The 19916-nt window shown below is 41.9% G+C and overlaps 1 protein-coding gene across 2 annotated transcripts in view; it reads left to right on the top strand.

Moving 5' to 3' along the window:
• VPS13C (vacuolar protein sorting 13 homolog C) overlaps positions 1-19916 on the top strand; it is a 355707-nt gene that overhangs the window by 206169 nt on the left and 129622 nt on the right. Inside the window, exons 34-41 of one of the 2 annotated variants that reach the window (XM_044279821.1) lie at positions 11057-11204; positions 12108-12213; positions 13921-14051; positions 14268-14424; positions 14521-14600; positions 15823-15882; positions 17934-18102; positions 19049-19162. In XM_044279821.1, the coding sequence (XP_044135756.1) occupies positions 11057-11204; positions 12108-12213; positions 13921-14051; positions 14268-14424; positions 14521-14600; positions 15823-15882; positions 17934-18102; positions 19049-19162 (965 nt within the window). The remainder of the gene's footprint in view (positions 1-11056; positions 11205-12107; positions 12214-13920; positions 14052-14267; positions 14425-14520; positions 14601-15822; positions 15883-17933; positions 18103-19048; positions 19163-19916) is intronic. The other variant, XM_044279822.1, reaches the window with a different exon arrangement.

Genomic DNA, 19916 nt, shown 5'->3' on the forward strand with positions numbered 1-19916 from the left:
GTTAGTTACCTGGCCTAACAGGTTTTGCCTGTCTGCCAAATTATTTTATTTCATATAGGCGTTTCCTTAGTTATGAGACGCCCTTTATAATTTAAGTCCTAAAAGGACTGTTTCAGTACTTTCACACTAGCGTTTTTCTTTTCCGGTATTGAGTTTCGCTCTAGGAGCTCAATATCGAAAAAAAAACTGATCAGTTTTGTCCTAATTCATTCTGAATGGAAAGCATTCCGTTCAATATGCATCAGTTCAGTCCCTCTTACATTTTTTTGTCCAGAGAAAATACCGCAGCATGCTGCATTTTTCTTTCCGGCCAAAAATCCTGAACATTTGCCGGAATGCTGGATCTGGCATTCATTTCCATTGAAATGTTTTGGTGCAGGATCCAACATTAAAATTGCCGCATTGACGGATCTGTTCTTCCGGTCCGCGCATGCGCAGACTTTTAAATCTGTGGAAAAAAATGAATACCATATCCGTTTTTTCAGATGACACCGGACAAATGCCGGAATCCTCTGACGCAAGTGTGAAAGTACCCTTAAAGATATTTCATACATTTTGTTAATACTCTGCCTTTATTGCAAAGAAAAGGGCTTATGAAACCAAAGAATGTTCCCCTGTTCTGTGTCAAATCGATTTTTTTTTGATTTTTTTATCTCATATGGTGACCGGCATAAAAAAATATCAGAATGACTGATTTTTTGTCACCTGAAAGTCATACACACTCTAGTTTTTATTGATATCATTTTAGATTTTCTCACAAAAATGAACCCTTACACAGCTCTATAGATATACAGTGGATATAAAGTCTACACGCCCCTGTTAAAATGTCAGGTTTCTGTGCTGTAAAAAATTTGACAAAGATAAATCATTTCAGAACATTTTCCACCTTTAATGTGACCTATAAACTGTACAACTCAATTGAAAAACTAACTGAAATCTCTTAAGTGGAGGGAAGAAAACAAAAAAAACAAAAATAATGTTGCGTAAGTGTGCACACCCTCTTATAACTGTAGCGGTGTTCAGAATTAAGCAATCACATTTAAAATCATATTAAATAGGAGTCGGCATACACCTGCCATCATGTTAAAGTACCTCTTATTAACCCCAAATAAAGTTCAGCTGTTCTAGTTGATCTTTCCTGAAATTTTCTTAGTAACATTCCACAGCAAAAGCCATGGTCCACAGAGAGCTTCCAAAGCATCAGAGGGATCTCATTGTTAAAAGGTATCAGTCAGGAGAAGGGTACAAAAGAATTTCCAAGGCATTAGATATGCCATGGAACACAGTGAAGGCAGTCATCATCAAGTGGAGAAAATATGGCACAACAGGGACATTACCAAGAACTCAACGCCCCTCCAAAATTGATGAAAAGACGAGAAGAAAACTGGTCTGGGAGGCTACCAAGAGGCCCACAGTAACACATTATAGAAGCTGCAGGAATATCTAGCAAGTAATGGCTGTGTGGTACATGTGACAACAATCTCCCGTATTCTTCAGATGTCTGGGCTATGGGGTAGAGTGGCAAGACGAAAGCCTTTTCTTACGAAGAAAAACATCCAAGCCAGGCTACATTTTGCAAAAACACATCTGAAGTCTGCTGAAAGCATGTGAGAAAAGGTGTTATGGTCTGATGAAACCAAGGTTGAACTTTTTGTCCATAATTCCAAAAGATATGTTGGGCGCAAAAACAACCCTGCACATCACCAAAAGAACTCCATACCCACAGTGAAGCATGGTGGTGGCAGCATCATACCAAGGGGTTGTTTTTCTTCAGCTGGAACTGGGTAGAGGGAATTATGAACAGTTCAAAGTACCAGTCAATATTGGCACAAAACCTTCAGGCTTCTGCTAGAAACCTAAACATGAAGAGGAACTTGATCTTTCTGCATAACTACCGAAAGCATGCATCCAAATCAACAAAGGAATGGATTCACCAAAAGAAGATTAAAGTTTTGGAATGGCCCAGCCAGAGCCCAGACCTGAATCCGATTTAAAAATCTGTGGGGTGATCTGAAGAGGGCTGTGCACAGGAGATGAATATCACTGAAATACGACTACCTAAAATTTAACATTTATTTAGGTCGATTAAAATTCCCTAAATGAGGGACAACTTGTACCACAACACACAAAAATACATACAGTACAATAAACACACGAACGAGCAAGATCAGACAGGTAAATTAGTATGAGAGGAAAGAAGGGGGGGAACGCGTCAGGGCCACCCGTGCCATGACACAATCAATCCCTACAATATCCCTTTAAAACTTCTCCTCAGCCCGGAGATGTGTCTTAATGGTAGGCACACTCCGTCCCCGTACCTATACTGTCTATCCTTGAAATGCCCTTTATGCACTATCCCATATGGATATCCGGGTAATAGTGTATAAGAAAAAAGATGTCGCTTAAATAGTCACGTGTCCCGACGCGTTTCCCCCCTTCCTCTCATCAAAGGGGTTCATCAGGGGACAAAAACAGTGTCCATTGAATACATAAAGTATTCAACAGTCGTCTGATAGATATAAACAGAAAACGGATCTTAAATCTGGAGGCCACAAAACAAAAGACCAAAAGGCCAAAAAAAGAGACCAAAAAGGCTGAGAAACTGACTATAGAGGGAGTCCGCACACAATAATGTATAGATACACAGACTAAAATCCCAGTAAAGAGTATACTTAGCTGGCACAGCTCCAAGTCAGCAGGTCTGGATACACCTGTTGTGTTGTGGCCTCCAGGGGGCAAGATGTGATGTAGCTCCAATATGTGTGGAGTTCCCACTGAACCTATATAGCCATATTGGGCTTTTGGGACCAATCAATGATAGTGGTAATGATCATGTGGTCCTCCAAAGGGGAGGAGCCACTGTAATGTGCCGAAAATATTGATCAAAGCTATAGATAGGGACCAGGCATAGATAGATTGCCGCCGGACTTTAATGAGTTGTATAACTTATGTTGAAATATGCGCATCTACTGTCATAGAGGAAGTACCAACCGTCCGGGATGTTGGTGGAACGCACGCCGATTGGTAAAATGGCTGTGCGTTCCAACTCAGACCAATGGGGACGTCACCGGAAGTACGTCACCGGAAGTACGTAAACGGAGCGCATGCCACTAGAGATGACCGTGCGCTCCTCCCAGCGGCCAATAAAGAGTCGCCGCCACCCAAAGGTGGAGACAGGTAGATAAACAAAGTCTCCACCCATTGGGTAAGCAGCCCATCCACTGCTCTGTAGGGCGTACAACCTGTCCGGGATGACAGTTGGAACGCACGCCGAATGGAAAAATGGCTGTGCGTTCCAATTCCAACCAATGGGGACGTGACCGGAAGTACACCACCGGAAGTAGCCTGATGGAGCGCACGCCACCCAAAGATATCGTGCGCTCCACCAGGGGCCAATAGAGAGCCTCCGCCGTCCAGGAGGATAAACCATGTCTCCCTTCATTAGGTGAACAGGCCCTACAGGGGCGCAAAGCCACTGTACTATATATTGATGAAACCGAGCTCCAGAGTATTTAAAAAATAGGTCACAGTTAATAATACATGATTAAGGGCCTCCTAAACCATACGAAAATATAATTATAAACGCGGTCATAGAGATATATATCCGCCAGATGGTTATTACACAGGGTGATTATTACATAACCCTGTCAATCACAGGGTGAGGAGGGGGGTCCGTTAATCCTAGAGTACATTACAATAAGAGTCCATCAATAATGACAGTTCGACACCATCCATTATACTACACTTCATGTCCACCGGTCCCTTATTACGATCTTTTTGGGGAACTACCACAAGATAGTAAATAACGGTGTAATGTCAATTAATATTATGTTCTTGGCGCAAGCCGGATATAACATAAGATAGAGAAAGGGTAATAGATAACTGTCACCCCTAAAATAAATACAAAAGTGACACTTTGCGTGTCGATGATAATTCTATCCCTAATATTAGGATCAAGCGCATAGGAGTATGCTGAGTGTTTCCAATAGTGTCTGTCTAGACTCAAAAATTGCCAGTCTAGAGAAAACATGTAAATGCAAGTTTTTCATTCAAGCCCCTAGGGGACTGGGATCGCAACCTATGAATCCATTCGGCTTCCTTCTGTAGGATCTTGCGGTCCCAGTCCCCTCTCCTAGGGGATGGTCTGACGATCTCCAGAGCTGCGAATTACAATGATTTTGGATCCCCATTGTGGCATTCCCAGATATGATTAGCCACAGGGGTTTCTTTACGTTTTTTTATATCATTAATGTGTTCCAGGATACGTCTACGGAACTCTCTGAAGGTTTTTCCCACGTAGTCAAGAGGACATGTACATTGCGCCAGATAGATCACTCCTTTGCTCCTACAATTCGAGAAATCTCTGATGACATAATTAGTGCCAGTCGCCGAACAAACATTAGTTTTTGTATTATTGATGTAACTGCATGCCATGCATGCCCCGCAGCGAAATGTTCCCAAGGGCTTACGATCCAGCCACGTGCCCTCAGGGGTTGGTCTTACATAGTGGCTGTGTACCAGGCGGTCCCGGAGACTACGACCCCGCCTGAACGTAATGCTTGGACGTGCAGGAAGCACGTCAGCCACACCAGGGTCCATCAAAAGGATGGGCCAATATTTAGTGATGATATTACGGATCTCCCTATTCCTAGTGTCATAGGTAGAAATGATCCTCATAATGTCATCATCCTTATTGCTTGATTCCCTGGGTACCAATAATGTCTCACGATCCCTAGAAACCCCCTCCGAGACGGACGTCTCTTCATCTGAGCAGGAGTTCTCGGACTCAGAACCCCCACAAAATAGGGGTAATAACAATTACAGAGGAGGTCATAAAAGAGGTGGAAGAGGTGGAAGAGGCCGTTATAATAAAAAATGGGCAAAATCGGACAACAGAGGGGGGAAAGGGGGCGATTACCCGGCACCCTCTCAGTCCTCTTCTTCCTCTGCTACATCCATCCCCTCTCTTACATCACAGGGGAATTTTTTAGCCAGGGGGGGTCCGTACGATCTTCGCAATCGTGTATAGGGAAGATAACTAGTAAGGCCGCTGTTGATGAATTACAAATTATTAACCTCTCCTCACGGACTCTCAGTACCATTGAAGAAAATATTCTGAAGAAAGGCCTGTCCTTCGTCCCTACTACCAGATTTGATCCATTTGTGTGGACCAAGGACTTGCATCTATTTTCAAGGAAACTCAAATGGCATAAGTTCATGAAAAATAACAATAAAGCTACGTGTGAACAATTAGGCCTACAGGAGAGTGACTATGCGGATTTCAAAATCCTCTGTGATCTGATGGAGGAGGGTACACGGATACCTGGTCAAGGCCCGTTTACCGATCTTCGACCTAAAAGCAAGAAACCTGCACCTCCCATGAATTACGATCACATAGAAATTTTCCTACAAATGGCCACAGAGGAGATTGAAAGATTACCCGCTAATTCACCTCATTACCATAATCTTTCGGGCCCGGAGATGGAGGCCCTTCGAGGGCTTGAAAAAGACACTACCATAATAATCAAGCCGGCGGATAAGGGGGGAAATCTAGTGATTATGGGTCACGTAGAGTATAAACATATGTGTGAACGCCTATTGAATGATCGCAGTTGTTATCGAATTCTGCCCTCGGATCCCACAGATATTTTCCTGAAGGATTTGGAGAATATCTTGAAGGATGGCCTCCTCAGAAAGGTCATATCTGATGTGGAATACCGCTTTCTGTTGCCGAGCACACCCCAGATCGCCACATTTTATGGTCTACCAAAAATCCACAAAGGGACTTCCCCACTAAAGGGACGCCCGATTGTATCTGGGGTAGGCTCGGTAACACAAAATAGCGGGATTTATATCGACCGTGTACTTAAGGGTTTTGTATCAGCTCTCCCTTCGTATACCCGTGATTCAATGGATTTTCTACGAAAGATTGAATCTATTAGTATTGAAACATCATGCTCGTTGGCAAGCATAGACGTAGAATCCTTATATAGTTGTATTCCTCATGATAGGGGTCTGATGGCGGTGTCCGACTTCCTGAAAACCAGAGCTGTCTCACATAGACCTCATAATGCTTTTGTCTTGACGCTTTTGGAATTCGTTCTCACGCATAACTTCTTTCTTTTTGATACGCGTTTCTTCCACCAGCTCAGGGGGACAGCGATGGGGAGTTCATGTGCCCCATCGTATGCTAATCTCTTCCTGGGCTGGTGGGAGGACAAAGTGGTTTTCCCAGATTTACAGACATGGTGGGCAGAGAAGATCACATTATGGACAAGATACATCGATGATGTGTTTATAATATGGAATGGGAATGAGGAGGAATTTATGCTTTTTGTTAAAGCACTTAATACCAACGACCTAGGTCTGGCGTTTACATCTGAATTCCACCATGAGTCTCTCACCTTTTTGGATATTAGAATTACCAAAAACGGTGACAAACTGGTCACCACCACCTTTAGGAAAGAAACTGCCACGAATAGCCTCCTTCACTGGGAGAGCTATCACCCCATGAGTCTGAAAAAAGGTATCCCACGAGGACAATACTTGCGTATGAAAAGAAATTGCTCTAGTCGCGATAGTTTTTACCAAGAATCAAGAAAACTACAAGAACGATTTAAAACGAGGGGTTACCCACAGAACGTACTCCGGGGAGCATTCCAGAGTGCGGTTTCTAGGGATCGTGAGACATTATTGGTACCCAGGGAATCAAGCAATAAGGATGATGACATTATGAGGATCATTTCTACCTATGACACTAGGAATAGGGAGATCCGTAATATCATCACTAAATATTGGCCCATCCTTTTGATGGACCCTGGTGTGGCTGACGTGCTTCCTGCACGTCCAAGCATTACGTTCAGGCGGGGTCGTAGTCTCCGGGACCGCCTGGTACACAGCCACTATGTAAGACCAACCCCTGAGGGCACGTGGCTGGATCGTAAGCCCTTGGGAACATTTCGCTGCGGGGCATGCATGGCATGCAGTTACATCAATAATACAAAAACTAATGTTTGTTCGGCGACTGGCACTAATTATGTCATCAGAGATTTCTCGAATTGTAGGAGCAAAGGAGTGATCTATCTGGCGCAATGTACATGTCCTCTTGACTACGTGGGAAAAACCTTCAGAGAGTTCCGTAGACGTATCCTGGAACACATTAATGATATAAAAAAACGTAAAGAAACCCCTGTGGCTAATCATATCTGGGAATGCCACAATGGGGATCCAAAATCATTGTAATTCGCAGCTCTGGAGATCGTCAGACCATCCCCTAGGAGAGGGGACTGGGACCGCAAGATCCTACAGAAGGAAGCCGAATGGATTCATAGGTTGCGATCCCAGTCCCCTAGGGGCTTGAATGAAAAACTTGCATTTACATGTTTTCTCTAGACTGGCAATTTTTGAGTCTAGACAGACACTATTGGAAACACTCAGCATACTCCTATGCGCTTGATCCTAATATTAGGGATAGAATTATCATCGACACGCAAAGTGTCACTTTTGTATTTATTTTAGGGGTGACTGTTATCTATTACCCTTTCTCTATCTTATGTTATATCCGGCTTGCGCCAAGAACATAATATTAATTGACATTACACCGTTATTTACTATCTTGTGGTAGTTCCCCAAAAAGATCGTAATAAGGGACCGGTGGACATGAAGTGTAGTATAATGGATGGTGTCGAACTGTCATTATTGATGGACTCTTATTGTAATGTACTCTAGGATTAACGGACCCCCCTCCTCACCCTGTGATTGACAGGGTTATGTAATAATCACCCTGTGTAATAACCATCTGGCGGATATATATCTCTATGACCGCGTTTATAATTATATTTTCGTATGGTTTAGGAGGCCCTTAATCATGTATTATTAACTGTGACCTATTTTTTAAATACTCTGGAGCTCGGTTTCATCAATATATAGTACAGTGGCTTTGCACCCCTGTAGGGCCTGTTCACCTAATGAAGGGAGACATGGTTTATCCTCCTGGACGGCGGAGGCTCTCTATTGGCCCCTGGTGGAGCGCACGATATCTTTGGGTGGCGTGCGCTCCATCAGGCTACTTCCGGTGGTGTACTTCTGGTCACGTCCCCATTGGTTGGAATTGGAACGCACAGCCATTTTTCCATTCGGCGTGCGTTCCAACTGTCATCCCGGACGGGTTGTACGCCCTACAGAGCAGTGGATGGGCTGCTTACCCAATGGGTGGAGACTTTGTTTATCTACCTGTCTCCACCTTTGGGTGGCGGCGACTCTTTATTGGCCGCTGGGAGGAGCGCACGGTCATCTCTAGTGGCATGCGCTCCGTTTACGTACTTCCGGTGACGTACTTCCGGTGACGTCCCCATTGGTCTGAGTTGGAACGCACAGCCATTTTACCAATCGGCGTGCGTTCCACCAACATCCCGGACGGTTGGTACTTCCTCTATGACAGTAGATGCGCATATTTCAACATAAGTTATACAACTCATTAAAGTCCGGCGGCAATCTATCTATGCCTGGTCCCTATCTATAGCTTTGATCAATATTTTCGGCACATTACAGTGGCTCCTCCCCTTTGGAGGACCACATGATCATTACCACTATCATTGATTGGTCCCAAAAGCCCAATATGGCTATATAGGTTCAGTGGGAACTCCACACATATTGGAGCTACATCACATCTTGCCCCCTGGAGGCCACAACACAACAGGTGTATCCAGACCTGCTGACTTGGAGCTGTGCCAGCTAAGTATACTCTTTACTGGGATTTTAGTCTGTGTATCTATACATTATTGTGTGCGGACTCCCTCTATAGTCAGTTTCTCAGCCTTTTTGGTCTCTTTTTTTGGCCTTTTGGTCTTTTGTTTTGTGGCCTCCAGATTTAAGATCCGTTTTCTGTTTATATCTATCAGACGACTGTTGAATACTTTATGTATTCAATGGACACTGTTTTTGTCCCCTGATGAACCCCTTTGATGAGAGGAAGGGGGGAAACGCGTCGGGACACGTGACTATTTAAGCGACATCTTTTTTCTTATACACTATTACCCGGATATCCATATGGGATAGTGCATAAAGGGCATTTCAAGGATAGACAGTATAGGTACGGGGACGGAGTGTGCCTACCATTAAGACACATCTCCGGGCTGAGGAGAAGTTTTAAAGGGATATTGTAGGGATTGATTGTGTCATGGCACGGGTGGCCCTGACGCGTTCCCCCCCTTCTTTCCTCTCATACTAATTTACCTGTCTGATCTTGCTCGTTCGTGTGTTTATTGTACTGTATGTATTTTTGTGTGTTGTGGTACAAGTTGTCCCTCATTTAGGGAATTTTAATCGACCTAAATAAATGTTAAATTTTAGGTAGTCGTATTTCAGTGATATTGACTTAATAACTCTACGACTACCCCCTTCATCTATAAATAGAGTTTCACTATTTTGACTGTGCACAGGAGATGCCCTCGCAATCTGACAGATTTGGAGTGTATTTTTGCAAAGAAGAGTGGGCAAATCTTTCCAAGTCAAAATGTGCCATGCTGATAGACTCATACCCAAAAAGACAGAGTACTGTAATAAAATCAAAAGGTGCTTCAGCAAAGTATTAGTTTAAAGTGGACCTTTTTATCGGTCCAAACATTGTGAACGAAGTATCATGATCTGTACAGCGGCGCCCAGGGATCTCACTGCACTTACTATTATCCCTGGGCGCTGCTCTGTTCTGCCGCTATGCCCTCCGGTATGTTCGGTCACTTGGTTATAGTAGGCGGAGACTGCCCTTGTTCTCCTGGGCGTCACCTTCTCCTAGGCTGTAGCACTGGCCAATCGCAGCGCAGAGCTCACAGCCTGGGAGAAAAAAACCTCCCAGGCTGTGAGCTTTGCGCTGCGATTGGCCAGCGCTACAGCCTGGGAGAAGACTCCCAGCAGAACAAGGGCAGACTCCTCCTACTATAACCAAGTCCCCTAAGTCTCCGCCTACTATAACCCAGTGACCGAACATACCGGAGGGCATAGCAGGAGAACAGAGCAGCGCCCAGGGGTAATAGTAAGTGCAGTGAGATCCCTGGGCGCCGCTGTACAGATAATGATACTTAGTTCACAATGTTTGGACCGATGAAAGGTCCTCTTTAAGGGTATGCACACTTAAGCAACCATATTTTATTTTATTTTATTTTTTTCTTCCCTCTACCTAAAAATTTTTACTTTGTTTTTCAACTGAGTGATACAGTTTATAGGTCACATTAAAGATGGAAAAAGTTCTGAAATGATTTAAATTTGTCTAATTTTTTTTACAGCACAGAAACCTGACATTTTAACAGGGGCGTGTAGACTTTTTATATCCACTGTAACTATAAATAAGTTATGGGGGTCAGAATATGGTGACTAAAAGGAAAAAAATATCCAACATTTTTTATTATTATTTTCATTATTAAAACACAAGAAAAACAATATAAATGTGGTATCTCTGTAATTGTACTGACCCAAAGAACGAAGGGCACAGGTCAGTTTTAGCGGCGTAGGGAATGCAATAAAAACAAAACCCATATGCAACAGTAAATGGTGGCATTACAATTTGTCCAGCAAAGAAACATAATGTATGTAGTAAAAACAAATGTAGGTAGTAAAAACGAAAATGCAAAGAACTGAAAATCGCTAGGTCCTGAAGGGGTTAATAATGTTTAGATTGTGCTATCCGGTGTTGCAGAAATTGATCTAGTTTCTGACAGGTTATAGTTTACTCTTATAATGTATATGTGAATGCATGCTCACTTCTCGGGCATGGTTTCATTGGTAACGGAGACCACAGTGAAGTGATTGACCTGTCCCATAACTGCCACCGGATTGACTTGTAACAGGGTCTGTGTGCTAAGGTGTCTATGTTGCTGGAAAAAATAACGCTTTATGCAGCCCTATTTTTCCACAGTGGACCTCCTGTAGCAGATCTAAACATAGTCATACAATAACAAATGCTGTACTTTTAAATTGAATAATCAAATCATGAGACGGCATACTGAAGAGTCTGATACATTTGCTTCAAAATCAACTGTTTTGCTCAACTTTTTCATTGTAGGGAAGTCCTGCATACAAGTTCAGCCCAGTCAGACATACAGATCCTCCACCCAATCAATCTGTGTTTGTCTGTAAATCGCAACCTTGCAGCTACATGGTACCACGATGTTCCTATTTTGGAAGTGAAAGGACATCTAAATACAATGGATGTAAGTAATTACAGAGGCCAGCAAAAATGAAATTGCTTTCTAAGCTTATCCAGCCAAATACACATTGCCCTCATTTTGCCAACATGTTTTTGATGTTGGGGTACTTTCACACTTGTACGACCCTCAGGATACTATAGCAAAAGTCAAAACACGATCAACTGTGGCGTGCTCTCAAATGGTGAATTGGTAGTGTCCCTTTAGGTCTTTTTATATCAGAGTTCCTATTATAGTGGGTGAAATGTATTCTTGTATTCCTGTATAACAGACATCCATCCTTCATTCACACATCTAAGACACAGGGAGACCGAAGCTGTTGGCCTCCGGACATGTACTTGATATCTGCTGAGCTGGACAAAACTTGTGACCCTAGTAGCTGTAATTGCAGCCCTATACTGTAACCTGCCTAAAATATATGAACAATCCCTACCCCACCTAAGGCAGCTTCGTCAGGGGAGTTGGGGTAATGTACAGTATAGGGCTGCAATTACAGCTACTAGGGTCGCAAGTATTGAGCTTCTGTGACGGAACTCAATACCGGAAAACAAAAACGCTAGTGTGAAAGTACCCTTAAACGGTAACTTTGTTAGTACTGAGAGCTGGGTAGAAACCCCATTGCTGTCAGAACAGGACTCAGGTTTATAAGCATAATGTACCTCCGTATGCATCCACTTTCATATGGAGGTGGCTTGCTCCATCGGATTTAATTTTTGTGTGGCATTTGTCTCTAGAAGTTTTGCTTGTGACTCTGCTGTAACTTCATTTCTGCATTTAGAGGGGATTACTATACTATAGGTATACTGGTATATCTAACCGCAATCCCTTCCCATGTGAAAAAGTACCAGTCTGGAAATGTGTAGTGAAAATCCATTGTAATAATTTATATATATATATATTTTTTTTAAGGTCTCATTGAGTCAGGAAGATTTAAATGTACTCTTCAATGTCTTGGTGGAAAATCTTGGTGAAGGTAAAGAAGGTGTTGCCGATACAGAGCAGACTACAGGTACAGGTAAACTGTGGGGAAGGGTCATTTAAAAAAAAAAAAGAAAAGGTTGTCCAGCTCGAAAAATGATGTTTAAATGTGTTTAAGGTAGAAGAGATACCACTTACTAATATACTTGAATTAACCTGAGAATCTCCAGATATCGGTACTGGCTCCACTCTGAGAATAGAATCTATAAAGGAGTTTGAACTGCATTGCTGCTGTATTCGGGGAGCCTGTTATGAACATGTGCTGCCCTCAGTAGTGACAGAGACTCTGATTTCAGGGGTCCGTCACTTATCTGCCCTTATATAATGCTGGTAGCGTGCACTGGAGAAGAGTCGGGCACTGTCAAAGAAGGGTCCTCATTTATTTATAAGCTTAAAGGGAAGGTGTCATCAGAAATGACCTGCAGTTTAAATCACTTTATATTTTTTTATGGTTAACCTATTTTAAATAATTTTTGGTGTTATTTTTAATTTTCCATATCACTTTTTTATATTTAAACTAAAATAAGAAAATCCTGTAGTTTTGCACCGGCCACTATGTCTAATAATAGATGCCACTTGTACAGATCACTTTACCGCAGTTCTCATTCTAATCCTGCCTGTAATGATATCACCTCTGTGTACAGATAAGACCAGATCCACCACTCACAGTAGGTGATTGTCAGAGCTCATCTGTTCTTTCCATGTACAATGACCTCTGCACAGATCACAGAACATGCTCTCCCATAGAAGTCAATGAGGTCCCCTCCTGACCATTGTGTCTATGGCCCATGTGGCTGCCATAAAGCAACTTTCTTACTGCTTTCTAAATGCTGTTAAGAACAGCTCAGATGGCCGCCCCCATAATCATGTTCAGGAAACAGAATTTTAAAAATGTACAATCAGAAAATAAAAGCAGATCAGAAAAAACGAGATGTTACTATCTAATTTTAACTGGGAGATAACATTTTTGGCGACGCATTTCCTTTAAGCTCTCCTGTCCACTTGATGCTGCCTTTTGATAGAAGAAAACTGAATAGGCCGAGAGGGAGTGTGAGCTTATGAGTAAGGGTAAGTTTACACTTCAGTTATTCGGTCAGTTATTTGGATCAGTTATTGTGAGCCAAAACCAGGTGTGGGCCAAAAACGCAGAACAGGAGCAAATCTTTCCATTACACCTGATCTCTGAGTAGGCTTCACTACGGGTTTTGGCTCACACAAACATGAATAACTGACCAAATAACTGAACTGTGAACTTGCCCTAAGTCGAGCTCTTCTCTGGTAGCACATAAGTCTTCTCCTGAGCGCACTGCCAGCATTATACAGTAAGTGCTGCAAAATGCTTTACATTAGTGGGTAAGTAACTGCTGAATCTGTTAGCGCAACATAAAGTTCATGACCGGTTCCATAAAGTTTGTTTAGGGCTCATGCACAAGACCGTATTTTCTTTTCGTGTCGGTTTCGTTCATTTTTATTTTTATTTTTTGTAGACCGTATGCGGAATCATTCATTTCAATGGGTCCACCCAAAAAAATGGAAGTTACTCTGTGTGCATTCCGTTTCCATATGTCTGTTCCGCAAAAATATGAACATGTCCTATTATTGTCTGCACAACAGCTGTTCTGTTCCACAAAATACAGAATGTCATCCGTATTTTTTGAGGATCGCAAAATACATACACTATTGTAGATAAGCCCTTATATTGATGGATATAATGAAATTACTTTTTTTCATTTTTTGGTGACAGAGATTGTAAAGCCTAAACAGGAGAGTGTGCTCAGCACATCCTCGAAGAAGGAATTTGGTGAAATCTCCGAGCCGGAATCGGTAAAATCCTTGTCTGAGCTGAGTCTTCTAATTAATTTTGAAATTAAAAAGGTAATACTGTCACTTCGTGTTTCAATGCCTTTTGTAGTTTCATGTATATATTTTTATTGAGAAGCCAGCAACAGTTAGTTATATCAATGTATAGAGGTGGGGACCCCAGGCTGGCATACAAAGCAATAGAAAAAGTGTATTTGTCAGTATTTTCATGACTTTTACCCTTTATGAAGCACATTTCCCCAGTATAACACGTCTTTTCTCTTTGCCCAGGTCATGGTCCAGCTAATGAAGCAGATTAGGGGAAATTCTTCTCCATTTCATGTCATTCAGGCCTCACAGCTTGGAGCAGTGACACGGGTGGGGAACCATGAAATGACTGCAGCAGTATATTTACAAAAATTCAGCATGACCTGTAATGAGTTCACAGGTAAGACTATACACCTATATGAAGAGTGTCCCATTTCTGGACATAACTCAGCATATCCGTTATTTACTGTCATTTATGTCTTCTGTACTCACACAGGTCCCACAGGAGGACCCCTGCTTCTTATTAATTCCTCAGATGACACTAATCAACATCTTCTGAAAATGGAGTATATAAAGGTTTGCAGGCAACTTTCATGATGATTTGTCTAGTGTGGGGACAAGGATGTTAAACATTTTTTGTAATATACTCCATCAGGGAAAGATGTTCCTTTGTTCTAGAAAACAGGGTGTAAAGCATTGTCTGACAGCGCTGCTAAGAGCTTTACTGAGCGCTGAAGACGCCAGTTTGTCCCATACAGAGGCTTCCAGCCTGCCTCTTGTCCCGGACTGTATACAGGTGCCATACCTATCACTGCCCATCACCCTGCCTATCTGATTTGTTAGGCTGTGGACAAACTTTCCTTAATAACTCTCCGTTAAAGCTTTGCTAAGAAGACTCTTTAAACTGAAGCCACAGTTACACTTTAAGGCTACTTTCACACTAGCGTTCGGGCGGATCCGTTCTGAACGGATCCGCTCATAATAATGCAGACGGAGGCTCCGTTAAGAACGGATCCGTCTGCATTATTTTTAGCATAGAACAGCTAAGTGTGAAAATAGCCTAGTACGGATCCGTCCAGACTTTCAATGTAAAGTCAATGGGGGACGGATCCGCTTGAAGATTGAGCCACATTGTGGCATCTTCAAACGGATCCGTCCCCATTGACTTACATTGAAAGTCTGGACGGATCCGCACGCCTCCGCACGGCCAGGCGGACACCCGAACGCTGCAAGCAGCGTTTAGCTGTCCGCCTGTCCGTGCGGAGGCGAGCGGAGCGGAGGCTGAACGCCGCCAGACTGATGCAGTCTGAGCGGATCCGCCTCCATTCAGACTGCATCAGGGCTGGACGGCTGCGTTCGGGTCCGCTCGTGAGCCCCTTCAAACGGAGCTCACGAGCGGACCAGCGAACGCTAGTGTGAAAGCAGCCTAAGTGTTTGGGAAATCTGTTCTTCAGCTCATCCCTTCTCTGGCTACACTGACATCCAGGTGGTAAAATAGAGGGTTGTGTTGCCCTCTTGTGGGCATATATAATAATTTTTATTTTTATTGCTCTAGCAGTTACCCATGCTCTGCAAACAGCATACTGCTGATTACACTTGTAGACTTGAATTGTGCAATCTCTGCAGTAACAATTCTGTGTTTCTCTATACTATACTGCTCTAGTTTTTTTTTTCTTTTTTAATTGCAGTATGGTAAAGAGCGTTTTGTGTCAGTGGTGTGGGGGAGGGTGGTTTCTTTTCATTTAGCATGCACACTTATGAAGCCGTTTGTGCCTATGAACTATTTTCTTGATTTCAGGCTGACAGCAATGGGCCCGATTTTAGAACTGTTCACAGCAGTACTCTGCAGACTTTGAATGTGAGTATAACTGGATATTTGCTTTCAGTTGATTAGAATTGCCCATTAGTGAATATAAATCATCTTTCTATATCTTAATCATGTTATGTTATTTGTTAGGGTACTTTCACACTAGCGTTTTTCTTTTCCGGCATAGAGTTCCGTCCTAGGGGCTCAATACCGGAAAAGAACTGATCAGTTTTATCCCCATGCATTCTGAATGGAGAGTAATCCGTTCAGGATGTCTTCAGTTCAGTCTTTTTGACTGATCAGAAAGGAGATAATACCGCAGCATGCTACGGTTTTATCTCCGGACAAAAAAAATAAACACTTGCCGGAATGCCAGATTTTTTTTACATAGGAATTTATTAGTGCCAGATCCGGCATTCAAAATACCGGAATGCCGGCTCCGTCCTTCAAAAAATGTGAAAACAATAAATGCCGGATCAGTTTTTCCGGATGACACCGGAAAGACGGATCAGGCATTTCAATGCATTTGTAAGACGGATCAGGATCCTGATCCGTCTTAAAATGCCATCAGTTGGCATACGTTTTGACGGATCCGGCAGGCAGTTCCGGCGACTGAACTGCCTGCAGGATTCCTCTGCCGCAAGTGTGAAAGTATCCTAACTTGTCATGTTGAACATAATGTTTCAGCTTCAGGCAGCAAGCTATAGGGTGGGTGTAATTAATATATAGCTTTGTGTGAAAAGAGTCAGTAAAATGTATTCATTCGAATTCATGCTCATTCTGGGCTTTGAAATTAAGGAGGCGGTCCTATCCGTGATTGCCAGACACACATATAGAGATCGATGTAAGCTTCAAAGCTCAAAATAACCAGGAATTTAAATGTATAAATGCTAATATTTTTGAGTCTTTAACTATAAAATTATCTATCAATCTTCTCGTCTCTTTCTGCTCTATAACATGCTACCGGTAAGCTTACAGCACATTTTCATGGTGACAGGTTCCCTTTAACTATTATTCTCCATTTTGTGGTGTGGACAGTGTATTGAAATAAAGAGTATTGTATGTGCTAAAAAAAAAGCTTAAAAATGTGGACAGCATACAACCGTCATCCTCGCACTGTCCACAGTAGGGATGAGCGAACTTGTGTTTTAATGTTAGGCATACAAGGTTTGGGTTCATGTTATCCAAGAATTCCATTATGGATTCCGCTACCACAGACTGTAAGTCATGGTCCGTGGTCGCGGAATCCATAACGGAATTCTTAGATAACCTGAACCTTGTACACCGAACTTGAAAACACAAGTTCGCTCAACACTAGTCCACAGCTGTTTAGCAAATTATAGAACATGTCCTATTCATATCTGTTTTGTGGACAAGATAAGGCAGTTCTAGTAGGAAAAAGCGGCATGCATATGGCAGTATCAGTATTTTGCAGATTCGCTGTTTGGAGACCGAAAAATATATACGGCCATGTGCTTGTAGCCTAAGGGAGCTTTTGATGCGGAAATGGGCTTTAGACCACTATTCACCTGTATTTGCAAATTGTAATCAAATGCAGTCCAGACAGAGGAAATGAATCCTCCTTGCAAATATTGCTATATTAAATTGAGGTTAAACAAATGTTCTACGGCGATGGTTTCCAATGATAATACAGCATGTTAGCACTGCCTTGAAATTGTTGTTACTGAAGCCAAGGATTATTCACATGAGTGTACCTAGAACTCAGCTTTTTAAAAGGGTTGTCCAGGATTAGAAAAACATGGCTGCCTTCTTCCAAATTATGTCTGGTATAGCAGCTCAGCTCCATTGAAGTGAATTATTGTAGTACCACATACAACCTGTGGACAGGCGTGTTGCTGTTTTTTGAAGAAAGCGGCAATCTTTTTCTATTCCTAGAGAACCCCTTAAAGACAGACCCAGTCCCTCTGACTTGTCATTATCAACAAGTACTATGAAGAAGAACATTACAAAGTAGATTTTGTGTTATGGTAATGATATTACAATTGGACATGTGATTGGTTTATTTTTCGTTTTGCCGCAATGTCATAAAGTATGTTGGCTGTGCCGATTTTAAAATTTTATGCATGATTTCCTTTTGCCAGTTTTCCATGACTTCACTGGACTTGGTGCTCCACACGCAAGCATTGCTATCATTAATGAATTTTCTATCAGCTGCTCTTCCGTCTGCCGAGACCAAAGTGGCAGAGAGAGCTAAAGAAACAAAACCTGATGCAGAAGGAGAGAAAAATATTGCCACTAAACCAGACCCTGGTTAGTTATTGCTTTGTACTTGTACTCTTAGATATACTTTTTTGTGATGATAGTCCCATGTTGCTGAATACATGTCACAAACTGACATGACAACGATGTAAGATTGCATTGATTTTTCCAGTGTATTACTTCAGTCAAGATCTTTTTTCCTATGGTGGATTTTCATAAGGTTATGCTGTAAGGGTCCCTTTACATGGACATATATATCAGGCTATTATGAGTTAAACTAAATGATCAGCTGTTCTATGCGGTGCCATCGCAGGAAGACTGCGCTTATAAATGCAGCTCTGCTCCCATTGAAGTCCACTAAAGTGCACTGTCCTGGAGAACACACTACATTTATATTATATACGCACGGTTGTCCTGATATTGTATTTAGGATCTTTGTAGTGATAAATCCTTTTATATAGCTAGACCAGTTTGCCATTCAGGATCCTGGAAAAGCTCTTCCAGTCTCTCTGTATCTTATTTGCAACCTGCTGATGACAGTCTGTGAAACTCTAATCTCAGCAGCAACTTCCTTCTGAGAAAATCCTGCTTGAAGCCTCCCAATGGCGAGGTACTGTTGATCAATGTCGTCTTGGTCTCATGATGTCAAAATGTGAACAGCATGATGACGAGGACTGTTTAAATACCAATTCTAATTGAACCAGGAAATTTATTGGGCGATCCATGGATCAACCACCTGTTGTGAATCCTTGTTGGAGAACAGCAAGTTGTGCAAAAAGTACTGAAATATTGAACATTCTGAAGTTTAGAGAAGGTCACATTAAGTTCACCTGTAAAGGTTAGAGTGCATTTTAGGTTCATCCTAAAATTTCACAGTATATGTTTATATTGTTCCTTCTTTTCAGGAAAAATTCTGACTGTATTCTAGACCATTTCAGTTTTTTTTTCTGCTTGTATTGCTTTTATAAACAACACTTTTTTACCATTGTTTCACCAGTATTGGGAACATTCGAACAGGATATCATTGACTTGAAGATTTCTGCAACTTTAAATGCCTTTAATATTTTTGTTTGTGATGAATCATGCAACATTGCCGACATTAGGATACAGGGTAAGTCCATCACAGCGCCACAGCAAGAGAAAAGGTTGAGATATTTTAGTATCACTTAATATTAAATTTGTAGTTGGATTGGAAAGGGGTAGCGCACACTAGAAGAACAACTAATAGGTTGTGGTGTACAGATGGAATTGGACACAGGATGTAGGAGGAAAGTAACTGGATACAGGATATGGATGAAGTAACTGGAAATGTTGCTACCATTAGGTAACTATAGAACTAGCACTAGTAGGCCTAAGGCTGTGGGTTCCTTTGGGTGTATTTGTAAGTATTGCATTGTACTTCTTATTCTGGGTTCAAAAATGTTTGAGTAAGTCTTTAATAAAAAAAAAAAAAGCTGCTCAACCAATTGTCCTCTGGAGCCTGCATCGTTTTACATACAATGCTGACTGCTCTTTCCTTCACTGTGAGATCTGTCAAAGAAGCAGTCTAGAGGGTTGTTCTTTAGCCCTTATGTCTGCTTTACACCTATACACCTATGAAAAAGATGGCCTATACATGTACATAATTTAGCAGGTGCAATCCTGAAATATATAATACCGATAAATAACAAACTAGCACACTGCTTCAAAATTATATAAAAATATTCTTTATTAAATATACATGATTAAAAGAAACAAATACATGATATCCCCTGTCAAAACGACATGAAGGTGCATCAATCCTGGGTCCAGGATTGATGCGCCTTCATGTGGTTTTGACAATTTTTTATCGTATTATTGGAGGCCACAAAAGACCATGGAAATAG

Source organism: Bufo gargarizans, chromosome 2 (assembly GCF_014858855.1).
Source record: "Bufo gargarizans isolate SCDJY-AF-19 chromosome 2, ASM1485885v1, whole genome shotgun sequence".
NCBI classification, from domain to species: Eukaryota; Metazoa; Chordata; class Amphibia; order Anura; family Bufonidae; genus Bufo; species Bufo gargarizans.